The sequence below is a fragment of the Nicotiana attenuata genome, unplaced genomic scaffold (genome assembly GCF_001879085.1).
Source record: "Nicotiana attenuata strain UT unplaced genomic scaffold, NIATTr2, whole genome shotgun sequence".
Lineage (NCBI taxonomy): Eukaryota > Viridiplantae > Streptophyta > Magnoliopsida > Solanales > Solanaceae > Nicotiana > Nicotiana attenuata.
The window spans coordinates 309,243-335,169 of record NW_017671067.1 but is presented as its reverse complement, the minus strand read 5'-3'; the positions used below and the strand labels follow the sequence as shown (position 1 = coordinate 335,169).

Sequence of the window (25,927 nt, the reverse complement as noted above, 5' to 3'; positions counted from 1 at the left end):
ATCAATATTTTTTTTTACCTATTTTCGTGTTTTGAGTCCAAATTTGCATTATTTTGGTTCCGAACTTTGCCAAATAGCACCTATATATGTGGCATGATGATGTGACAAGGTCATGCCATTTGGCTTCAAAAAATATTGTCACATGAGCTAAAGCCACCACAAATATCACCTGAATATATAGAGCGACTTTGTATGTGAAATGCTGAAAACATAGTGACTTTTCTATTAGAAAACAAATAAATTGACTGTGTAAGTTGTATGGGTCAAAATCCGACCCCACGATAATTAACGGAGTTAATCTCGTCCTGAGCTAATACATAATTAATAAAGTGGTATGGTCACTTTATTCGTAACAGGACTTGACTCTTGTCCGATTTAATCTACGAGGGTACGGCCCAGTCATTCCCCCATGGGGACGGAACTTCAGCATGGCCACGGCCATTTATGGCCAGCTCACAAAGCTCACATCTATAAATACGAAGAGCAGTAACCCTAGAATGGGGGGGCTTCTTCACCACTAGTGAGAGGAGAGAGAAACGAGAAAATATACCCCTCTTATGGGAAGAGAAAAACACCATTGTAAGGCTCTGAACCTCTTCATGGAGAGGCAGACCAAACAAATATTATCAATAAAGGTTTCTAATGCTTCTCCCCCTAATTCTAAGTTCTTGCTTTCATTTCTTTCAATTGGTCCAACGGATTATTACGATTTGCTATGATTATCCCGGGATTAATTTATATTGTTTTGTACTCGTAAAATGTGTAACATCTTTTGAGCGAACATAAGTAAAATAGTAAAAAAGAGTGATTTTTCTATTACAAAATAAAAAAAATAACTTTCTTACACAATTGTCATTAACTGAGTGACCATCTTAGAAATCAACTCAATTAAAATCCCCAGAAAGCATATGCTAGTTCCATGAGCTTGCTGTTAGCATCTCTTCCTCTGATTTGAAGTGCAGAACATTTGCAAAAGTTGAAGTCATCGGGAGGCACTTCCCAATCTTCTAACGTACACTATCCCAAGCTTGGATGGTCTAAAAAAAATTGACTCTTTGGCCTTACATTGTGTTTCGCATTAGCATTTAAGTTGCCATTAGTTTTAATCTTAGTTTTGAATTTCTGTTAATATTTTGGGTTCTGTTAGACATGGACTAAAGGTAATGCACTACAAGGAAGTCCAACACCAAAATAAACCTATCTTTGTACTTGAGGAATTAGTCCGGTGTTGAATTCTCAAGCCAGCAATGATGCGGGCTGGCTAGACTGGGACCGCAGATGCGGTCATTTTGCCGCAAATGCGGGACCGCACCTACGAAAGAAGATGCACAGATGCGGAAGTTGGGGGCTTGGAGGGGGACCGCAGAAGCGGATGGTAAGTCGCACCTGCGGAAACGCAGAAGCGGTCAAGTGACCGCAGGTGCGGAAATGGTGGAGGCAGAGAGGTTCTTTTAAATCGGGGGTTGGGTTCATTTCAACCTCATTTCTTCAATTGGAGCTGAATTTTGGAGCAACTTTGAGGTGTCATTTTCACCACCAAGCATGAGGTAAGTGATTTATGCTAGCTTTGAGTTAAATACATGATTATACGGATTTGGACATGGAAATTTGTAGGGATTTGGGATTTTGAGCAAAACCTAGAAATTTGGTATTCTTGGATTTTGACCATGATTTTGGGCATGAAATATAGAGTAAATTATATATTTAAATTCGTGAGATTATGGGGAAACTTTATCTTCGAAAAATTTCGGAATCCGGGCACGTGGGCCCGAGGGCGTTTTGTCAACTTTTCGATCGGGGTTAGAAATTGATATAAATTGGATTATTATGAGTAGTTGAACATATATTAATGGATTTGCATAATAATTGGCTAGTTATGGAGCGTTGTGCATCAATTTAACTCTTCGAAAAGGCGTGGAATGACGGTTATGGAACTTCGGAGCGAGGTGAGTCTCCTTTCTAACCTTGTAAGAGGGAATTGTCCCATAGGTGAGTTAATTGGTTATGTGTTCCTATTTGTGGGGGCTACGTATGCGCGAGATGACGAGAGTCCATGCGTAGCTACTATTATGCTTAAGTCCGGGTAGTCTAGGACCCAAAAGCATGTTTTACTTGTAATATTTGAAATCTTGTTGTCAAATTGAAATGCTTAAAATATATTGAAATGTATAAAAGAATTTATAAAAACTAGACATTCGTTTCTTGACTTTTAAAAAGAGAGTTTTCCTTTTATTGGATGATTGATTCCCTGATGGTTTTTTGATTGACTGTTTGGAATGTTTATTTAAATTTGACCGCGTCGCATGTATGATTCGCAAGCGGGGTAATACATGCATCTATGGTTCGCGCCATTCGACCCTCTGGCAGTGCACGGTTTAAATATTGTTGGATCGGGCGGTACGTCCTCGACATGATTTGCGCATGCTTGTATTGCTTGCCTTGTAATTTACTGAAGTTGATATTGCTTCTTCCCGGCTTGGAAATATATGTATAAATGATGAAAAATGAAATTGGAAATTTTCACATAAAAGAAAGAATTGTTTACTTGCTTCACTATATTGAATTACAGTCATGTTTACATAAGCACTCGACTTGTTATATTATTGATGTATCATCATTGGACCACTAGTAAGTGTCGATGTTGACCGCTCGTCTCTACTTCTTCGAGATCAGGCGGGACACTTACTGAGTACACGCTGTTTTCGTACTCATGCTACACTTGCTGTGCATTTTTGTTGCACAGGCACCTGCATCTCTAGCGGCCTAGTGGGCGTAGCAGCATGGTTGATACGGAGACTTAGGTGAGCTGCACTTCTCGAGACGACCCGCGACCAGCAGAGTCTTTTTCAGATTTTCATATTTATTATCTGTGGACAGTTGTTGTATTATTTTGTTTCCTAGAGATAGCTCATGCACTTGTGACACCGGGTTCTGGGATGATTATGAGATTGTTTAATATTGAGTTTGTTAAAGACATCAGTATCTATTCAGTAAAACTTATTACATATTGTTTAATGTACAAAAGGAACGATCTCGAAAATGTTAAAACAAGAAATTTCAAGTAAATTGGTGTTGGCTTGCCTGACAGTGGTGTTCGGCGCCATCACGACCCTTAGTGGATTTTGGATCGTGACAATAACAAACTAAAGAAGTAAATTAAACAGGATTTCTTTTGCAAAAATCATTTGGATTGTTGTGTGTGGACGTCTTTGTGTGCACATCTGGATAAGGGTCCAAAGAAATAAGACAGCCTCTATTGAATTAGAATTTGTAAAGTTATCATTGAGAGAAAAACAATAAAATATAAACGGTAGGGAATTGCAAAAGTTAGCTATTGAAGACGTGCAAGTCCATAGAAATTCTAAAATATTAACTCTAGAAAACATGTAGATTTAGGTGCATATAATACATTAATAAATTCACTAAATGGCAATGTAAGTGCTAAAATAGAAAAGCAAACTTTAGAAGAACTGGAAAGAATAATTAGTTATGAAGGCTAAAAATGTCACTAAATTTTTAAAGGATATTATTATAAATTAATTTTAACTTAAGGTGTTCATGTTTATAATATAGTATATATATATATATATATATATATTGGTTAATTATTGTGGACCGGAGACGATATTTCTTAAAATAAATTAATTGTAAAAGCTTGGTGCCATCTCCCTTTTCTTGATCAAAAAGTCAAACACAGTATCAAGGTTTCCAAATTTCACCGCAGGAGAATATTGGGGTGGCACCGAAAAAGAGGAAAGAAGAAGCCACCTGTACTTCTTCCAAACACCAAGCCAAAACTAACTTCCAACAGCTGTTAAAACTTAAACCCCTTCATCTCTTTGTATACTTACTCTATATAAAGGAATACTCAAATGGGATCAATGTTCAGTTCACCTCAGATTAGCCAAGAACAAATGGAGATGGCCCTTACCAAAGCCAAACAGATCGTTTCCTCTAACCCCGTCGTCGTCTTCAGGTATAAATACCCACTTTTTCTGGGGTTTCTATCTTGATTTCAGTTTCAATTTAATATCAGTAATAGTAAAAAAAAGGAATCTTTTACTTTTCCAATTTCCTATTTTATGCATTGGGGAATAAAAAATTGGGGAATATGAATCGGTTTCTTGGGAATTTAGCCTATTCTTATTAAGGGGACATTTAGAAAAAGGATCATTTTTTCTAGCATTAAATATCAAAGGATGATCTTCGTTGTATAACAGTATAAGGTTGCAGGCTGTGTCTTTAACCTTCATAAAATATGTAATTGTTTCTGAATGAGCTCCCAGTTTGTCTCATTTGTGACAAGAAGTTTATGTTTATTAATCACTCTATGGTGTTTAATTGCTTTTATCTTCATACAGTAAAACATACTGCGGATATTGCACGAGGGTGAAGCAGCTTCTTTCCCAACTTGGTGCTACTTTCAAAGTTATTGAAGTTGACCAGGAAAGTGAGGCATTCCACTTAATAATTGCTTCTAAGTGCTTTATATAACCCTGTTGCAAAAAAAAAAATTGTGATTTCTTACCCTAGATCTAGTTTTATGCTCACAAAGCAAAAAAGATCCTCTTTTGCTTTTCTCTTCTCTTTTTTGTATAAAAAGATTGACATTCTGCACAAAAACTTGAATTTCTGTCAGCTGATTAGGTTCAATAGTTAAGAGGAAGGTTATTCAATGTATAGAATGCGAATGCGGATTCCTTATAGTAGGTATTTTTGGGATTATGAAGCTTCCAAGGTTCAAATCCATCAAAGACAAAAAATACTACTAGTTTCAATTAATGTGTCTTACCTTCTTCTTTTAGTTGTTAAAGAATGCCACCTTTTTATATTTTGTAAGTTCTCGGTTTTGACATTCTCATGTGACTTATAGGTCATAGGTTCGTGCTGTGGAAACGGCCATTAGTACTTGCATTAGGCGGGAGGATGAGCAGGGGCGGGGTGGTAGTGTTTCAGATTGTTTTCCTCTCTTTTTTTCTTTTGTGATTCCATGTGTCACTTCTCTGGTAAACGTCTTATATATGATCCTTTTATTTACCAAAATCCTATCTTTCAATAGCTATTAAGAAAATCATAGAAAATCTCGTGACAAGATTCCCTTCACTTCCACCGTCTTGTTTTCCTTCCTTTTTCTATTTTCTATATTACTTCAACTGTTCTATCTCTAAGTTAATTGAAAAAGGGAATGTTTAAGAAGATTTGGATGTCTTCTCTTGGGTGTATTAGGAAGTAAGTGACCCCGGAGTTTCTTAACAGATCCGAAGAAGTATTCGACCTCCTTTTGCGAAGCAGGATGTTGTCCCTAAAATATTATAAGCACCAAGGTTCGAAAATAGAGTAGATTAAGCAAAAAGGATGTTATGTATCTAATTGTAATGGTCTGTTTGACGATGTCTCAGAATGAATTTTGCCAAGTATGGCTAAATATTCGATTTTCAACACTGTTAAATCCTGGAGGTTTAAGAGTTACAAATGATTTTTATAATTGTTTTGTTGGTTACCACGATACTTCTTTCAATGGAAAGTATTTTGTACCCATTGTCAGGAACTTTCTGGCCCCATGATTATTTTAAGCAAAACAGGGGTCATTATCGTATCCTAGGGGAAATTTCGTATTAGTTTTTGGTGTGGGGCACTGGAGGGCATGGCTCCAGTGCCCAGTGTTAGCAGTTTGTTTTATAATCTTCCTGCTTATAAGCATTCAGCATTGCCATCTAGCGCCTTGAGAATTTGAATTTGGTTTTGGAAGTACGTCGAAGCACTGGCTAGAACATGTTTGGAAGATTGGGTCTTCTAATAGATACCTTGAACTTGTTGGCTTAGTTTAGCTTTGCCACAATGTATGTTTACTTGAATAGTTCCTGAACCCTATAGTTGCGCATTATAGTCGATGAGAATTCTTTGGTGCAAATTTTGTTTATCTGAAGGTGATGGAAATGAGGTGCAACAAGCACTACTCGAATGGACTGGGCAGAGGACTGTGCCAAACGTGTTTATTGGGGGAAAACATGTTGGTGGCTGCGACAGTAAGAATCGCCAACTTATCCTCTTTTATCAGCATCATCTCTTCCTTCCATCTAAAACTTGCCCGCAGCTGTGACATTTATTTCTTCTTCTGCAGGCATAATAGAGAAGCATCAACAGGGAAAGCTACTTCCCATGCTCAAGGATGCCGCTGCTGTTCCCAACACTTCTGCCAAAGTGTAAACACATCTATCTATACAGTGTAGTTAAGCTGACAATAAAAATGATGTTGAGGTTGCTGTTGCTCCTCTAGTTGGGGTTGCGTTACATATGCCTTTCTGTTTCCGACAAGAGTGAATTTGCTTCCCTTCTATACATGGTTCTATAGAATGAGGCTACAACTACATCATCCATGTCCACTTGCATACTCCTTTATAACCCCTTTACTGCTATATTCGAACCAATATGGAACTATTTGTTTCTTATTTTTCTTTATGAACTCACAAGAAAAAGTAAAAACATAGCTAGTACAAAAATGTTAGCATTGAAAGGCAGATGGGAGGAATTCTTACGACGTACATAGCAAAACCTTTTTATTTCATGAATTTGCTTATTCATCCTATTGAAGTCACATAATAGTTGTATTTTTAATGATGGATATTCTCAAAGTCTGAATGACCATGCAAATTAAACAATAAACGTCAGTTCTCTCTTTACTGGTAACATTGTAGTGTACACATTTTATTTTATTAAAACAACCCTAAGGCATACGTAATTAACTATAGGATGATGAGAGTTCAAAGATGGCAGTCGGCAGATTCTTCCTAGAAGATGTCACACTGCAAATACTTAAAAGTTGAGTCCAACAACAAGCAGTGGCATCGCCAGAACTTCCACTAAGGGAGTTGAAAACTTCTCTCCTTTTTTTTTTTTTTTTTTTTAAAGAAAAATGTCAAGCAAACCAAATACAATTTTACAATTAAAAACGGCATAGCCAGAACTTCCATTAAGGGAGTTCAAAACTTCTTTTTTTTTTTAAAGAGAAAAGTCAAGCAAACCAAATACAATTTTACAATTATAAACGCAACAAAAATATATGATTATAAGTGTAATCGACAAGTTTGCATTTCTTGAAATGTTTTTATGATAACATCATTAGAAATATAATTAAATACATTTTTTTTACATATGGCACCAAACAACCGCCAAATGATTCATCATTTATATGATGTCGCAAGTCATTTTGAGACTGAATTATACAATAAGAATATAATTAGAAGAATTGAATTCTGTTAGAATCTGCTGGTAAAGAAACACTCAAGTACGGAGTGGGATCGAACTGGTGATCTCAAGACAAATTTGAATCCCCTCGATTATTCGGCGAAATATTTTGATTGTTGCAAGGGAAGTCAAAGTATAATAGTACTCTGTATATTTTTAAAGAAACAAATTGACCTTATATACACAGTATAATTTTTCATAAAGGAACTCAAATGAACACCCTTCCGTCCCCTAGCTCCTCCCTGCCAACTAGTCACAAACAGTATATTAGACATGCAAACATGCTCGAAACATGATTCGGGATAATACTAAAAAAAAGGATACATTAACCCCTTATTTATAGTTGTAAAGGGTAAGAGTCAATTGCTCATATAGCCACTTAAGTTGGGTCGTCACTTAAGTTGGGGGTAAGAGTTAATTGCTCATAAATGCTCATATAGTTAACTACAAAAGAATAGGTAGTTATCATGATTTACGTAAATAAAAGAGGGAACGATAAGCTTCGTTGGGAAGTGTCGAAATTAGTTTATTTTTGAGAAGTTTATATCAAAATTACTTTGGGAATAGTTTGTATTTAGCTAAATTATACGAGAAGTACTTCATATTTGACCAATAATTTCAAAAGGTACTTTTACGTGTGAAATTACGAAAAATGAATACGTATAGGTCATGCATCTTGAAATGTTGGTGGCTCCTTTGAAGGTCACCCATTTGAATGAGAAATGGCCTTGTCAATTGATCAAATTTCCACACCTTTCTCACCAACATATGCAGGTACAGGGTCATTGGTTAATGCCCCCTCTTCCTCCCCCCCCCCCCCCCCCACCCCCAATCATAGTGAAGACAAGTTACTATGAAATCAGACATAGAAATTACCCTAAACGAAAATACAAAAAAGGGATACAGTTACCTAAGAGAAACTTAATATTTGAGATCTAATTTTTCGACACCACCACGTGTCGATAGTGAAAACTTAATAGAAACCCACGACAATCGACATGAAAAGCACCAACTTAGACGAGGAATAGAGAGAATAGCGTGATATTTCAGTGAGATCGAGACAAGAAGAAGTGAGATAAAGTTGAACGGAGGAAATTTACAGTGAGCATTTTAGGGCACAAAGTCGCTAGAGCCGACGGTCAGGTTTTCCATTTGCTGAAAATGAGTTTCAATTTGTTTTGGGGGTTAATTCAATAAGGTGGAATATTTTAACTATATGGAAAACGTTTAGTGATTAAATTTAAGGTGTTAGAGGCAACTGTAATACACACGTGTAATTTTTTTAAAAGTTTTTCTCGGATGGTCTAGAAAGTGTGTAATTGGCACAGAAGGATTCAGTTGAAGTGCCTAACAGGAACAACTCTATGTTTAAGTGTCCAAGTGACGAAAAAGACCAAGTATAAAGGTCCACTTATGTATTCTGCCTATAAAAGAATATAGAGCAAAAGGTGCGTTGAATATTATAATTGATTGAACAATAAAACAAAATAATCTCTAAACTTTTTAAGAATCGGATCCTAATTTCAAAAACATAAATGATGTTATATTTGTACTCTGACCGTTTCTCTCGCTTGATGTTAGTATCTCATCAAGAAAATAACAATAAAAATTTTAATGAATAATTTTGAAAAGTAGAAAGTTATTACAGTAGTATTTTTTATATGAATAATCTTATACTCACTCCGATCTACATTAAGTGATTTTTTGGATATATTTCACATATTAAGACTTTCGTATTTTAGTATTAATTAACAATGTAATTGACCATACTAACTTTAATTTGTTCATTGAAAATATAACAAATATTCATAGGTTCTTTACTCCAAGGGCAACTTTGAAATAAAGAAGTTAATTCTTTCTTGATATTTAAAAAAATTAAATATTGTGGACCACAAAAAAAAGGCCAAAAAGTCAATTAAAGTGGACCGAAGGGAATACTAAAGTTGTGTTTGGACATAAATATAATTTGGAACTATTTTTGAATTTTTGTGAATGCTTTCAAGTGAAAATTTTGAAAAATAATTTTTTGCAGTTATTCAAATTCCAAAAAAAGAAATTAACTTCAAGTGAAATTTTCATGGCCAAACGCTAATTTAAAAAAAATAAGAAAAAAAAAGAATCTTCTTTTAGGCCAAACGGGCCCTAAGTACTCCGTACTACTCCAGTAAGAACCCAAAATTGTTGTGTTCCTACATGTGCAGGAGTCACAGTTGTGAGAAACAAAAAGTGTGCGTGTTTATCCGTAAGACGGTACAGTTGAAATTATACATGGTTTCTAGACAAGTAAATTAATTTGATCCTAAAATAGTAACATAATTGAAGAAATGTATAACACTTAGCCTTGATATGAAGACGATATGACGGAAATAAAGATACCGGTAGCGAAGCCTCCGGGCGCACAGTAATCAACAACAACAAACCCAGTAGTTTCCCACAAGTGGGGTCTGAGGAGGGTAAGATATACGCAGCCTTACCCTTACCCTTGGAAGGGCAGAGAGGTTGCTTCCGATAGACCCTCGGCTATAGAACGACTGAAAAAGAAAAGGTAATTTCAACAAGTAGAAGATGAAATAAGATTGAATCCAAGAATGCAGTCAAACTCTAGGTAAAGATAGTAATAAGAACAGAAAATAAGAATATAGAATTATATAGAGCTTTGAGTAGATTGCAGTGTCAGTTTTCTAGAAAATTCGTGTGCTTACAATGATAACAGAGCTTGCTATTTATAGCTACGTCTAGGGAACGAGGTCCTAGGATCGTGCCCTTCTTTAATGTCAAATATGAGGGTCATTGATGAAGATGTAACGATGAGCATAAATGTCAAATTCCTTGTAACGGGCAGCGTACTTAATGTTGTGGAATATTCTTCATTAATGCCACCGGGCGGAGGGTATTTATCGCTTCTTTATGAATGATATTCCTTCGGTATCGGATGGGATAATTGTCTTCGGTTCCACGTGTCATTCTTTTAAACGGCCACCTAGCATGACATATTTTACCCTATGTAGATAGTTACCCTGCTTTTCGGTGACATAGTTTTGTTTCACCGGGAAGTTGGTAGAAACACTCTTTTGGCGGGAATTACTATGATTCCCTCTGAAAGCTTCTGACAGTTGATTAGACGCACGTCTCTCCGCATTTAATGCCCCGAACACGCGTCATCCCACGATTCAACACACCTTTTGCCGATTAACGAGGTAATCATGGCAATGAATTTAGCCGCCAAAACTTGTACTTATACGCATCAACCTTCTCCCCTTATACTCCATAATTTTCCAAGCTTTCTAAAATCTTCCTTACTGTTAATTAACCTTTCTTTAACTCCCTTCAAACGGAAAAGTTTTTCTTTCATCCAAATGGCTTCTTCTTCAAAGAACGCTAGCTCTTCAAAGGGCACGAGCAAAGCCGGAGATGCTGCTCCTCCAACGGTGGATTCTATCATTCCTAGAAGTCTTGTTACAACAAAAGATTTCAAAGAGAAATTTCCTTCGGCTCTCCCTTGCACATGGTCTATTGGCAGCCTTCTTCCATCTGTTCTTTCAGTATTCCTGTTATGAAGGAAGGCCGCCGCTGCCATAATTTGGGCATTGTTGCTCCTGATCTAACAAAGCAAGTGACCTTACCCAATGAGGGTTTTCAAATTTTTACACGTATCCTTTTACTTTGGGTGCGTTCTCTTTGAGTGGAGAGCTTGACTCCGTTGTTGCGGAGTTCTACCTCCGCTACCAGGTATGTTTTGCACAAGTAAGTATTTTTGTGAAGAGGACGATTGCTTGTCTTCGATGCGTGTGTCAGGATACAGGAGATGAGCTATCTTTAGATCATGTGATGAAGCTCTATCCCCCAAAATCCTCTACGGGAGAATGATAAATTTCAGCAAACGTGGCCATTATGCTTTGTTATCTAGCATAGATGATGACAACGACCGTGGGTGGATGGAACGGTTTGCTGCAGTTGCCACCAACGACATCATTTCGGCAACGGCTTCATCCTTTCCGGAAGCATAGAACCGCACTCGTAAGCTCCTTGTTTAATATTTCTTTTATTAGGAATTTTTCTATACCCGTATTGATCCTCCATCTTCGCCTGTTTCAGAAACTCGATGGGTTCTAGCTATGGCTGAAGGTTTGGACCAGTGGGTCCAGAAAATCTTGGATGTCACTATGTCCGAAACCTGCATGTGGAAAGAACTGCATTCAAATACGGATGGAAGTCCAAAAATCATGGTAACTCAAACTCACCTTGTTTCAGTTTTATACATGAAGAAATGGATTGATCCCCTCTACCTTTTTTCTGAAATCAGGTCTATCCGCAGGCTTTGTTGTTGTCCTCGAGGAGGAAGTCTTGGCTGATGCGGCGAGGCTTCTTCAGGAGGCGCTTACTTGAACAAGTGTCTCCGGGCCTACTTCGAGTACAAGTGTTTCATTACGGAGTCCCCGGCCAGAGAACAAGCAACCATAAAGAAGACGTCCCTCCATGGCCGGGGGAAAGAATAAGAGGGCGAAGGTTGTTGCCCCCGAGTCATCTATGGAAGTGGTGGTGACTAGACCTCCTCCCGGGCCGATCATATACACCGTGATGATCGACGATGATGGAGAAGCTAGTGATGGGGGAGCTTCTCTACATAGAAGGCGACGGTTCTCATCAACTCAACAGAATGCTCAACCTGTTGAGTTAGTTACACCAACCGAGGATGATGTCTCGACACTTTGGGGGGAATTTGATATGGTAGAAAATGCCAACTCCCATTTTCGGGCCACAGTTGTTGTGCCCAGTACTGCCGGGCTGAGTACCGGGTCCCTGCCATCTTCGGTTAACGAGCATCCAACAACTAGCACCTCGTTTGTCGCAGCTGCTTCTCATCCTTCATCGCCATCGGCTTCATCTCCCTCTTCCCCAGCTCTTCCATCAGCAACTGCTACATCATCTCCACTGGCTGAAGAAGGTGTTTCTCTTCCCCAATTCATTGGAATTTGGGGCAAAATTATGTTTCCCCCTCTGAAGATCCTCAAGGGAGGAGGAACATTACTCTTTCGGTCTCCACCGGATGCAACTTGCTTTTCCGGCCGGTGGAACTTGCTAATTACCTGAAGCCTTTGGCTTCAGAGAAATATTGGGAAAAGATACAGGCTCTCTCGGGAGTGTTCTTGTTGAACAACGCCATGCACAACGCCGCAGCGGTATATTCTTTACTTTTTTTGTTGTTTCTTCTAATTTTTCCTAAACATATCTTGAGTTTGCATTTCTTGCTCTGTAGGCCAACGTTTTTGCTTCCGAGGGCCTTCAAAGGTTTATTGGGGAAAAGGAGGAACTTACCTCCGAGCCAGATCAACTTTTGGTCGAACGAGATCAAGCCGTTATTCGCCTCTCAGAATTGGAAACCAAAGTTGTCGAGGCTGTTGTGTTGGAAACTCGTTTGTAGCAAGGTGAGCAGGAAGTAGAGACCCTTAGCCAAGAGATTGCCACGTTGAGGGTCCAATTTGAAGAGGTTAGGGCTAAATGGGTTGAAGTCCATAATGTCGTTCTTGCTCCATCCGATCGTGAGGCTGCCTCCGCTGAAAGATTGACCAATTTGGAGAGGCAGCCTTAAATTCCAAGACTGAAGAGCTTATTGTTGCGGGGATACAGTATGCCCAGTTGGAGTAGAAGCATAAGAGGACCATTGAGCATAATAGGATTTTCAGCTCTACTGTCCGCGATCTTGATGTTAGCCTCAAGTCCATTAGATCCGCTCGGAAAAACCTTTCTGCCGAGGTCACCCAACTCAAATAAGAACTTAAGCACCGAGCGGCTTCCCTCGTTGTTGATAAAACTTGCGTTATGTACAGCATGAGGAGAAAAATCTTGGAAGAGGCCAAAGTTGGTATCATTGATTTTGATGCCGAAATTGCTAAAGCTCGTGAGCTTGAGTTAGCTTCTAAAAGTGGTCTCCCGTTGGGGCCTGATGCTCCTGGTCCTTCTGGTTCTGGTTCTGGTTCCGAGTTCTCAGTAACTGAAAAAGAATCAGAACACGATGACGCTAAAGGCCAAAATGTTGAGCCATCAGCGGATCTACTTACTCCCCTTGGGGGCGCGGACACTTCTCTTCCTCCAGGTTCCGGAGAGCCAGTAGTTTAGCTTTTCCATTCTTTCCCAACTTTTGTACTTGTGCTATTTTTGGCATGTTTATTGTAAATAAAACATCTTTTTTGCATGAGTCTTTCTGGGTTCTTTCGTTTGAAAGTTTTAACTTTGCATTCCTTTTTTGCTTAAGTGTTTTGTGCAAATTTTACTATTTGTGTCTGATTATATAAGGCCTTGGGTGCATTTTTCCCTGAAGGAATTTTGATTACGGGCATAAATTCTTCTGAAACCAACCCTTTAACGTGAGGGTCTTTATAAGATAGGGCTCTCTTATGTTTACGGTGCTCTAAAAGAGGATGTCCCATGTTCATTACAGCACTAGCATTTGAAGTACTTGTTTAACTTTCAAATGACAAAGTTAATTCATCGTTCAAACAAGAAACAAGATAAAAACAAAAGGACTTCATTTTATTTCTTCTATTTTCAAAAAGTACATAAGCATTTGTTATGCTGAAAAAAGAAATTTCCATTACTTGTGGCTAACTTGTAAAACTTGTTTCTACGGTGCTGGCCACGCAGTCCCCAGTCCCCGGTCGACGTGGCAGTCATTGTTGCCTTATCCTCATATCATTCCCTCCAGTGTTCGAATGCGTAGAATGCGAATTGGAACACTGGAAGTTTTGCACTTCGAATATCTCACTAATGAAATGCTAGATAATCCGTAACACGGTAACATACTTTCTGTCCCCTTAGGAATTTATGCTATCGAGCGAAGGACTATCTAACAACCCTCTAGTGGTTTGCCCTTGTGAACGGTCGGGTAACCTTTGCTCAATAGCAAACTTAACTTCCTAATTAGAATTTTGCTATAGAGCAAAAGATTATCTAACCGTCTCAGAGTGGCTCATTGCTTGTGTGCCTTGTTATTAAAGGTCTTATTGTTGCTTTTGAAGCTTTCTTCATAGTATGCTTTCAGTTGTTGCCTCATTAAAAATCTTGCCAGAAAAACTCAATTGGGACAAAAACTGGACGAAGGGAATAAGAGTGCAGCACATACTTTCAGTTCAGGTGATGTTCATCAGCAATAATATCTCCTGAGGTGTGACACATTCCAGTTGCTGGGCAACTTTTCTCCATCTTGATTCTCCAATTCATATCAACCTTTTTGGGTGACAACTGAAACCCGGTAGGGGCCTTCCCATGTTGGACCTAGCTTCCCTGCTTTGAGCTCCTAGGTATTTTGAGTTACTTTACTTAGGACCAAGTCTCCTACTTTGAAGTAACAGAGGTAGTCTCTTCGATTATAATATCGTTCCATTCTCTGCTTTTGGGCGGCCATTCTTACATGCGCCAAGTCCCTGCACTCATCGAGTAGCTCCAAGCTAACTAACATTGCTTCATTATTTGATTCTTCATCTGCTTGGAAATATCTCAAGGTGGGTTCCCCTACTTCCACCGGGTTAAGGCTTCTGCCCCGTACACGAGGGAAAAAGGAGTTTCTCTTGTGCTCGATTCGCCATTGTTCGGTATGCCCATAAAACTCCGGGTAATTCCTCGGGCCAATTACCTTAGCTGCTTCATACCTTTTCTTGAGGTTTTGTATAATCACTTTGTTCATTGACTCTGCTTGACCATTTGCGTTCGTATGGTAGAGTGAAGAGGTGATCCTCTTTATTTTCAAATCTTCGAGGAACTTTGTGACTTTTGCGCCGATAATTGTGTCCCATTATCGCATGCTATCTCTTTTGGTATTCTGAACCTGCAAATTATATTTTCCCACAAGAAATCCACCACCTCTCGCTCGCCGATCTTCTGATAAGGACCTACTTCCACCCACTTAGAAAAATAGTCTGTCAAAATTAAAAGAAATCTTACCTTACCGGGAGCCGGCAGCAATGGTCCGACAATGTACATCCCCCATTTCATGAACGACCACGGGGACAGAACCGAATGCAACGGTTCTGCCAGTTGATGTACCAGTGGTGCGTAGATTTGGTACTTATCATATTTTCGTACGAAGTCTTTGGCGTCTAGTCATGTGGGGCCAATAATCTCCTACCCATACCAGTTTCAGCACTAAGGAATCTGCTCTCAAATGGTTGCCGCATATCCCTTCGTGGACTTTTTGCATAACATAGTTTGCTTTGGATGCCCCCAAGCATCGGGCCAGCGGGCCTTGGAAAGATTTTCTATACAGTTGGACTCTCTTGAATCTATATCACGTTGCTTTGGCGCGCACCGCTGGGGACGCTTTGGAGTCTTCGGGCAGCTTCCCGTGCTCGAGATAATCGATTATTTCATTCCTCAGTCCCAGACCAAATTAGTCGTATTTACCTCATAGTAGCTATCTGCATCCAGGAGCGAGTTCATCAGTTGTACTACCGTCCCGGTCTCCGATCCCTTTATTTCTGTCGATGAACCGAGGTTAGCCAATGCGTCTGCTTCTGCATTTTCTTCCCTTAGGATAAGAGTAACCGACCACTCCCGAAATCGAGCCAACATAGCCTGGACCTTTACCATGTATTGTTCCATGCGCTTCTCTTGGTTTCGAAGATCCCGTAAACCTGATTTACCACCAGCTATGAGTCGCATTTGATTTCTATGACCTCAGAATCCAATCCCCAGCCCAGTTCGAGCCTTGCAATCAAAGCTTCATACTCTGCATCATTGTTAGTTAAAGAGACCGTTCTGATGGGTTGCCTTAGGGTTTCCTCCGAAGGCGTGATTAATACAATACCAAGCCCGGACTCTTTTACGTTGGAAGCTCTATCCGTAAATAAGGTCCAAATCCTCGATGTCGATTCCGGCACCATTATTGCCTCTTTGGTTTCCAGAGGCAGCAATCCCGGACTGAAATTGGCCACAAAGTCAGCCATGACTTGTGACTTAATTGCAGTCCTTGGTTTATAACTATGTCAAACTCACTCATTTCGACGGCTCATTTGGCCAACCTACCCGAGAGCTCGGGTTTGTGAAGGATTTTCCGCAGAGGAAAAGTGGTCACCACGGCTATCAGGTGACATTGGAAGTGGGGCCTCAACTTTCGAGCGGCGACTACGAGAGCCAAGGCCAGTTTCTCCAAATGCGGGTATCGAGTTTCTGATCCCGTTAAAATATTACTAACATAATAAATGGGAGATTCCGTACCTTCGTCCTCACAGACTAAAATCGCATTTATCGTGACTTCCGAGACTGCGAGGTAGACTAATAATGTTTCACCTTCCTTTGGTTTCGAAAGTAACGGAGAGCTCGAAAAGTATCTTTTCAAATCTCTCAAATCTTGCTGGCACTCCGGGGTCCACTCGAAGTTATTTTTCTTCTTTAGCAGTGCGAAGAAGTAGTGACGTTTTTCTGATGACCGGAAAATGAACCTGCTCAAAGCTGTCAATCTCCCCATGAGCCTTTGGACTTCCTTCATGCTTGACAGTTGGTCCGAGATGTCTTCGATGGCCTTGAGCTTACTAGGGTTCACCTCAATTCTTCTTTGCGATAACAGAAATCCCAGAAACTTACCAGAGCTGACCCCGAACGTGCATTTCTCGGGGTTAAGTTTCATATTATGCTTCCTTAGGATGTCAAAAGTTTCTTGTAGATGCTTAAGGTGATCACCCGCATTCAAATACTTAACGAGCATATCGTCTATATAGACTTTCATAGTTTTTCCTATTTGTTTTTCAAACATCTAGTTCACGAGCCGTTGATAAGTGGCTCCGGTGTTTTCAATCTGAAGGGCATTGCATTATAGCAATATGTGCCGAAATTTGTTATGAACGAAGTCTTTTCCTGATCCTCTGGGTTCATCTTAATTTGGTTGTACCCTGAATAATAATCGAGGAAGCTTATTAACTCGTGACTGGCCGTCGCATCGATCATTTGATCGATGTTTGGCAGTGGGAACAAGTCTTTCAGGCATGCCTTATTCAAGTCCATATAATCTACACATATGCGAAATTTATTGTTCTTCTTAAGAACTACGACTACATTAGCTAGCCAATCTGGATACTTTACCTCTCGGATTGAACCGATACCAAGTAAGCGAGTTACCTCCTCTTTGAAGAATTTATTCCTGCTTCTGCAATATGGCGTTTCTTTTGCCTTATCGGAGGTGTGTTGGGATCCAAACTTAGCTTGTGTACGGCTACCTCAGTAGGGATACCTGTCATATCCGCATGCAACCATGGAAAATAATCGGCATTAGATTTAAGAAATTCAATAAAGCCAGACGTGAGCTCAGAGTGCAGTCCTGTCCCCAAGTGGAATTTCCTTTCTAAGAACTCTCCGAACAATGCAACTTTCTCAAGCTCTTCCGCCGTGGATTTTGTTGCATCCCTCTTTTGGAACCTAGAAATACCTCGGCACCTAATAAGATTTTGACGCTTCTACCCCCGGGCTGACTTCATCCGATTCAGAGCGGGCGCCGATTCCTGTAGTTGCTATGCCATGTGTTCCTTCCCTTTGCTACTGGAGATCGAAATTGCATTCATCTCCCTTGCCGCCGGTTGGTCACCCCTTATCTGTTTAACTCCTTTGGGCGTTGAGAACTTCAGCAATTGATAATATGTTGATGGTACTGCTTTCATCTCGTGCAACCATGGTCTTAAAAAAATAATGTTATATCCCATATCACCATCTACCACTTCAAAAAAAGTATTTTCAATCACTTCTTCGGCGTTCGTGGACAACAAAATCTCTCCTTGGGTTGTCACGCTCGCGATGTTGAATCCGGCAAGGAGTTTTGTGGCCGGAATTATGCTTTCGTTGAGTTTAGCTTTCTCCAATACTCTCCATTGTATGATATTGGCCGAACTTCCTGGATCCACTAGAACATGAAGTCTAGCACATCTAAAGAAATTACTAGTGCGCCGTTGTGCGTTAGCAGCAATCCGTCGGTGTACTCCTCCGTGAAGGTGATATCGTCTTCGGCGACTTCCTGGAGCCTTTTGTTATGGGTTATTGATACTTTCGTCTTTTTTGCTGCCGAAAAGGTGACCCTGTTGATCTCGTTCCCCCCGAAGATCATGTTGATTGTCTGGCGTGGGGGATATTCCCCTGCTTTTGAGGGTTCCGCGTTGTCCCGGTTGCGACATAATTGTTCTTAGCCCAGTCACTCAAGAACTCTCTGAGATGACCATTCTTCAACAGTGTCGCTACCTCTTCCCGGAGATGTCGACAGTCCCCAGTCCGGTGTCCATTCGTCCCGTGGTATTCACACTACAAGTTGGAATCTCTTTGGCTGAGATCCGATCTCATCGGCTTCGAAAACCATGCTTCATTGATGGTTCTCATAACTGATACCAATTCTACTACGCTGACATTGAAATTATATTCTGATAGCCTGGGGTAGGAAGGATCCCGCGTACCTGGCGCTTCCTTGCCCTGCAACGATCTATTGTTCCGGCCGCGATTAGACCTTCTATCGGTAGTGTATCTATTTGCTGACTGGAAACCTCTGATGTGGCCTTTTTACCCGTTCGTAGGGCAAAAACCGGCCCCTCGATGATTGTCTGTCCGCGTCGAAGTCGCCTTTTCATTTTTCTTTATCTTCTCTTGTCCCTTTGCTGACGACGGGATACCGACCTGATCATCTTTGATCCTTATCTTTGACTCATACTGGTTGTGACCTCCGCCCAAGTAGTTGCTTGGAATTCAAGAAAACTTTCCTTCAGTTTGTGGGAAGCGTCTGTACTTCTCGAATTCACTCCCTTGGTGAATGTTTTAGCCGCCCATTCGTATGGAACATCCGGGAGCAACATCCTCCCCTTTTGGAACCGAGTAACAAATTCTTGTAGTAAATCGGATTCTCCTTGTGCAATTCTGAATATGTCAGCCTTTCGGGCCTGCACCTTTCAGGCCCCAGCATGAGCCTTAATAAAAGAATCCGCGAGCATCTTAAAGGAATATATGGAATGCTCGAGTAACAGTGAATACCACGTCAAGGCTCCCTTCGTGAAAGTCTCTTCAATTTTTTTCAGCAAAACAGATTCAATCTTGCGAGGAGCTAGATCATTCCCTTTTATCGCCGTCGTATAAGTGGTAATATGCTCCTGAGCGTCTGAAGTTTCATCATACTTTCGCGCGTTGGGCATTTTAAACCGCTTCGGGATTAATTCTGGTATCGTGCTTGGTTTCTACGGAAACTGAGTATACCTCTTTGAGTCTGGTCCTTTCAGCATTGGTGGTGCCCCCGGGATTTGGTCCATGCGGGCATTCACCGCTCTTATAAACCGTTAAAATTCATTTTTGAAGGGGTCGTTTTCACTAGTGGGGCCGGATCCACTCCCCCTAGCTCCATCGGAACCACTCTCCCCCCCCCCTCAGGGTGTTGTTCTCGACCCTCTGTGTTGTTTGATTTACGGGAGCACCGGGAAGAATTGGATCTCGTCTATTCGTGTTATTAGAGGCCCCCGATAACGCGTGCTTCAACTCCGTCATAACCTTATCCTACCGCGTGAGGTGGCCCAGAATGATCACTTGTTGCTCTTGTAGGACCCTTACTGCATCAACAACATGTTACTCTTCAGTATCATCGGGAGTTGCCTCCCGAACATGTCGCGGATATCGCCTGTCGTGTACCGGTGTGGCATCGTTCCCTTCATTATGGTTGTCACTGACTGAATCCTCAAAATGAGGTTGATCCCCTCGAACCTCGGGATTGTGCGTGTTGTTAACACCTTTATCTGCCATTTCTTATGATTTTTTCTAAGACAAAATAATCAAAATACGTTATTAATAAAGGCAAGGATCAACTTAATTAAACGGCTGGCTAGGCCCCACGGTGGGCACCAAACTGTTTATCCGTAAAACGGTACAGTTGAATTTATACGTGGTTTCTAGACAAATGAATTAATTCAATCCTGAAGTAGTAAGATAATTGAAGAAATGTATAACTAAATTAACTATTCCTTTTTGTCACATTTGATTGATCCACACACCAGAAAGCAAGTTCTTTTGTATCTCATCATTTTTAACTAAGAAATCCCCAAGACAAATATCGCAAGGTTCACAACACGATGGATAATGGGCTCACCCTTTACCATTTTTACTTAAGGGAAGAATTCAATACCATATGACGTGTGCCTAATGAGTTGTGCTCTCACCACTAAATCAAAGTCATGTAGGGTTTTTTTGTGTCTCAATATTAAATGGATTTTATAAAAGAAGTTTTAGGGTCTTTTTAATATATTTTGATTTTAGGCCACCAGTTCTGTTGAGTCGTCCCTCACTGACGATCAACAATTGTTTATAGACTACTGCCCCATCATGAACGTACTGTTCAACTAGCTTCATTTACATTTGGTAACTGAATGACACACTCACTGCCATTAATGTTCTTGTCATTGTTGACTTATCTTAAGTGAGACTCTATAAATCTTATTGAGAATGTCAGGGGTGGACAAGTGGCTCTAGTAGGAGACTAGTAAAGCCTTGATTTAGGTCCCCCGAAATTTTTAATAATGGATTTTATAATTTTATTTTAAATTAGACAATATTAATGTTTATAGAAAAAAAAAGTACAAAAAAATTTGTAAAAAAGAAATAATGGTGTCTACTCTTTAACAGTAAAAATATTTTTAAAACTTTGAATCAAACTACTTAAATCTTCATATTAGTAAATATATTTTTTAAATAATATCAAAGGTAACATATTGCAAATACATGTCTAACATCTCATTTATTTAAATTATCCTTTTCTAATATAAAAATAATATTACTATGTGAAGTTAAAGACTTTATGTCATTTAAGAATATATATTATAAACAACAAGTATGAAAAAAGTGGCAAGATTAATTTTTTTGCATATATGTGTGTGTACGTACTAATAAAAAAGTATAAGGCCTCTTATTAAAATTTGGCTTTAGGCCTCTAATTTTATGGAACCACCCTTGCTTTTAGTTAGAATATTAAAAACAACTTGATTGGGTATTCCGAATACAGATGTAAAGGTGCGTGGTCATACTCGCTCTTTGAATTGTTACTTGAACTAGCTTGTGTTACGCTATGGTAATAGTCGTATCTTGAAACCTTTGATATTAGTGTTCAAGGCATTGAAATATTTATTCAATCGTAGCCATGAGGCAGCACCCTCTTCTGTTAAAGAAGAGATTTTTCTCAAAATGAAAAAATTGTTCAAAATGAAGAAATTGTGTCATTTTGATGAGAAGGTAAAATATATTATTTAATTTAAGAAAAGAGAAGACAAAGGGAAGGAAATGGAAGAAACATGCCGTTAACGGTGGATTTCTTGCTGATGAGCTGCCAAATCGGTCGGCCACTGGAAGAAATTGTGACATTATGGACATTCGTGGGTATTGATGCAATGAGCTATCAAACGGATGAAGTATCAAACGGTCTTCGATGGCAGTTGTCCATGAGGCAGCACCCTCTTCTGTTAAAGAAGAGATTTTACTCAAAATGAAGAAATTGTTCAAAATGAAAAAATTGTGTCATTTTGATGAGAAGGTAAATATATTATTTAATTTAAGAAAAGAGAAGACAAAGGGAAGGAAATGGAAGAAACAAGCCGTTAATGGTGGATTTCTTGCTGGTGAGCCGCCAAATCGGTCGGCCACCGGAACAAATTGTGACATTATGGACATTCATGGGTATTGATGCGATGAGCTGTCAAACGGATTAAATATCAAACGGCCTTCAATGGCAGTTGTAGCAGACAAATTCAGGGTTGGGGTTTTGGTTTTGGGGTTGGGGTTGGGAGCAGGAGGAAGAAGAGGATGGTTAGCATCAGCCATGCATGAACAAGAGAAACAGTTGAGTAATGTTTTACCAATAAGTCGCTCGTCCCACTCTATATGAAGCTTGTTGACTAGTTACGGAATTGAAAATGCCACACTTAACAAGTAAATTGTAGTATTAGTGATGATATAAAAAAAATTAAAATATTATCAAAGCCAATTTAATAATATCAATAAGAGAAATAAATAGCAATAAGAACAAAAGGTTTATATTCCCTCTATCTCAAATTATCTGTCTGTGATTTCTAAATATAGATGTCTCACATTATTTGTTATTTTAGAAGTTCAAGACAAAATATATTATAATTTTTTTATTTTATCCTTAACTGTAATTGTTCTTGAAATTAGAGATAGCATATGAATAGAGTAGATATTCAATGAAGAGCAAACATATCTTAAGACATAAATAAGGGTAAAATAATTCAAAATTCTTCCTAATGAATGTCGTGTAAAAGAAAAACACGACAGATAAATTAAGACGGATGGAGTAGTATTTAGTTGCAACATCTTCAATTATACAGTAACTTGAAGAATCAAGCATAACCTGTTGTCTCTATGTGTTTACATTCATAACACACAATCTAATTCTTCATTCTTGAGCCAAAATTGAAAAATTAGGTACTCACCAAAAAATTAAGGAGTACTACAAAAATAGAAAAAGAGAAAAGAAGAAATTAAGTTTCAAAACCAATAAATATCAAACTGACGTTCCTCTTTTCTAGCACAATATAACAATCTCTTCAATGGTGAGATATAACATTGACATTAGTTGCTCTGTATGTTCTTCTGCTAAGCACATTTGAGCCGCTCATTTTGGATCAATCAAACACAAAACGTCATTGTCTTTTCTACAGTCCAAGTTTGGTGGAGAGCTTCCAGACGGCGATACAACCCAAGAATCCTACATTTTAATTGAGCTGTTTAGTTCCCAGAAATAACTATTGGTTCACGGATTTAACTTATATCAGCTGACATTTTTATTCTATCAGTATAATTTAATTTATTATAACAGGTTATGTTGCATTATTTTTTAGGTTACCAATTTCACCTGTCATAAATGATTAGCTATAATAACTTTTAAATGACCTGATATAAGTTACAGTGTAATTAACGCTTGTTAACTCTCTCCAATGGTACTAATTAAAATCAATGAATCCATACCTGTTAGTACATCCATTAACGACCAAGTTCTTCTATGCGAAGCTGAGTGGACTGCATATAAGATGTTCAATTTGGTTAAGCACATGATGAAAAATTACAAGTAAATAAAGAAATTTTAGGATGTCCTTAGTTTTGGCAGAAAATATTTTCTCCCAAAATTAGTTTACCAGATGAAACAACTTTCCTCTGTTTGGTTATTTGGAACCATAAATATTTTTCTTCAATAAAATATATTTCCCATCGAAATGGGAAAGTTTCTTATGGTCCAAAATCATTTTCCTTTAAAACTGTATTAACTCTTACCTCATCATATCAACTTACAACAATTTAGACATTTTCAATTATTAATACTTTTAAAACGTTATCTATCTTCCACCTTGTACTATTACAATATCAATATGTTTTTTTAAATTCAATCAAATAGAACTACTGCATCCGTCTCAATTTATGTGACGATATTTGATTAGACATGGAATTTAAGAAAGAAAATAAGACTTTTGAAATTTGTGGTTTTAAAATCAGTCATAAAATTGTGTGTAACGATAAATCATTTTATTAAGGTATAAATGTTAACTTTAAAGTTTAATTATTTTTAAATAAGAAAATATAATATTCTTTTCTGGTCAAACAAAAAAAAAAGATGACACATAAATTGGGACAGAGCGAGTAATTTATAAAATGAGTTCTCAATTTAAAGTTCTCTACACGAAATATATATTGGATGAAAGCCATTTACTTATACTAAAAGGAAAGGAGTAGGAATGTAAATTCAATTTTCTTTTAATTGAACTTGATTTGTGGGAGTTTTGGATGTGTATTACCTGAATCACAATTGGAACTAGAATTCCATGTTCCACACATACACAAACTGCTAAAATCATTAACATTATGGCCACAAGATCCACCTGTTGCTTCACAAGCTTTACAAAAAGAGTCACCTTCATCAACTGAGTATTTAACTCTTATACCATAAGACCAACCATGAGGTCCATCTACTCTCAGTGGAGCTAAGCTATAAGCACTACTATACCCTTGACAACCAAGTTTAGTCAAATTAATAGCTTTAATAGCTTCAAATGAAACTGAACAGCACTCAGGTGGGCCTGATCCATATACTGATGAGCCCACTTTTCTCGGCCCAATTATATTCCAAGCCGGACACCCATAATACTCCTCACAACCCATCCCGGAAACATTCCTACACGGCAAATGCTTCCCCGGAAAACCTTGGAATAACGGCGATTCCGCCGTGCAACCTAGCAGCATAAACACATTGTCCGCCGTAGGGTTTAAGTACGGCTCACGCCACCGCTCTACGACGAATCCGTTACCGCGGTTACCGAAGACGATTGATGAGCAAGTTGACATGTGAGGATCGTCTAAAGTGAGGGATTCGTAAGCGTAATCGATGTCCAAAACGCGATACGATCCGGAGCTAATGTGAAGCATAAGAACATCGTTGATGCAAAATAGGAGGTCCCTGTAGCCTGAATGGCCGCAGCCGGATTGAATTGCGAATGGATAATCGACTGTTAAGTTTCCACAGTATGATCTGCATGTATGTGCGCCATGGCCGTAGCTATGAGCTGATTTTGAGAGTGCTAGTGTTTGAAATATTAAGAAAATAAAAGCTGAGAGAAGATGAGCCATGGCTGAGTGAAGAGCAATGAGCCTGAATGGGAAAGAAAGACTTGTGTATTGAAAGATACATTTTCTTTTTCTTAAATTTGAAAAAGAAAAAGTTGATAGATACTTTGCTTGGGATGCTAAGAAAATGGTGATATTATTAGGGGTAAATTAGAGTGCATAATTTAAGGGGGTCGGACTTTAATCACATGATGGGTTGGAGAATCTGAGTTGAATATGTTAATATGGGGTTTTATATCTACTTTTCCAGCTTTTTATCTTTTTGGGAGGGAATTCTGGTTTCTTTAAGAAGATTTGGCTGAGTTTTTAGCTTTTCTGTTTGCTTTAACTTGCTTTTAGGCACTGCAGAGTAGTAGAAATTTTGAACATATGATGCTGTTGGATTGCTTTATGGTTAAGTTTAATTCAGAATAGTACCATAATATTTGGTAGTGAGTGGCCCCAAGTTTTAATGCAGGTTGGGCCATTGAGCATGAACATGAATCTGATGTCCATCGAATGGGAATGCTCCTTACTGATTCATGATTTCATATAATTATACTAGCTGAGATGGATGAAATTCATTCATGCTAACCAGAGATTTCAATCTTGAGTTTGAACTTGAACATATGAAAAAGAATTCTTGTAGGGATCACTTTCACCTTTAATAGATACTACGCGATACAAATTTGCATTAATCAAACAATGAGTTTCAAATACTGAATGCGTAAAGCAAAAAAAAAACTTCACTTGCCTAAGTAGATGATGGTTGTCGTAAATGCCCAAAGTACGTCGATGATGGTTGTTGTCTATGCCAAGGTATAATGGCCATTTTGATGGTTACATTCCCAGTATTCCGTTTGTTTCGTTAATTTACGGTATTACCCTACAATTTTAAGCTTTATATCTTAAATCCTTATGATATCATTTCTTGTACAAGAAAGTTATAATAGTGCCATTACTCTTATCAAATTATAGTTCCCTTAACTTCTCATTTCGAAGTCTATCATCGCTGATAGGGAATTCCAGCTTACATTTCGACAACTGAATTTTGTCTAAATCAGTGTTTTAAAAGGCGTGG

The 25,927-nt window shown here is 38.7% G+C and overlaps 2 protein-coding genes across 2 annotated transcripts; one reads left to right on the top strand and one right to left on the bottom strand.

The window, feature by feature from the left end:
• Positions 1-3,684: 3,684 nt before the first annotated feature.
• Positions 3,685-6,455, top strand: LOC109205661 (glutaredoxin-like). Its single transcript, XM_019368397.1, has 4 exons — positions 3,685-3,976; positions 4,362-4,450; positions 5,928-6,026; positions 6,122-6,455. The coding sequence occupies exons 1-4, from the start codon at positions 3,873-3,875 to the stop codon at positions 6,205-6,207; spliced, it is 378 nt and encodes a 125-aa protein (XP_019223942.1). The 5' UTR covers positions 3,685-3,872; the 3' UTR covers positions 6,208-6,455.
• Positions 6,456-22,736: 16,281 nt separating this feature from the next.
• On the bottom strand, positions 22,737-25,196 carry LOC109205660. The gene is made up of 3 exons (XM_019368396.1): positions 24,042-25,196; positions 23,221-23,271; positions 22,737-22,960 (listed from the first exon to the last, which is right to left on the bottom strand). The coding sequence occupies exons 1-3, from the start codon at positions 24,868-24,870 to the stop codon at positions 22,908-22,910; spliced, it is 933 nt and encodes a 310-aa protein (XP_019223941.1). The 5' UTR covers positions 24,871-25,196; the 3' UTR covers positions 22,737-22,907.
• Positions 25,197-25,927: the final 731 nt, after the last annotated feature.

Bases quoted from the DNA above. Each gene is read 5' to 3' on its own strand.
- LOC109205661 (XM_019368397.1), top strand. From the start codon at position 3,873: ATGGGATCAATGTTCAGTTCACCTCAGATTAGCCAAGAACAAATGGAG. The intron at 3,977-4,361 runs GTATAAATACCC...ATCTTCATACAG, and splicing joins AACCCCGTCGTCGTCTTCAG to TAAAACATACTGCGGATATT. The intron at 6,027-6,121 runs GTAAGAATCGCC...CTTCTTCTGCAG, and splicing joins ACATGTTGGTGGCTGCGACA to GCATAATAGAGAAGCATCAA.
- LOC109205660 (XM_019368396.1), bottom strand. From the start codon at position 24,870: ATGGCTCATCTTCTCTCAGCTTTTATTTTCTTAATATTTCAAACACTA. The intron at 23,272-24,041 runs GTAATACACATC...TCTTATATGCAG, and splicing joins TAGTTCCAATTGTGATTCAG to TCCACTCAGCTTCGCATAGA. The intron at 22,961-23,220 runs GTATGGATTCAT...ATTAAAATGTAG, and splicing joins GTTAATGGATGTACTAACAG to GATTCTTGGGTTGTATCGCC.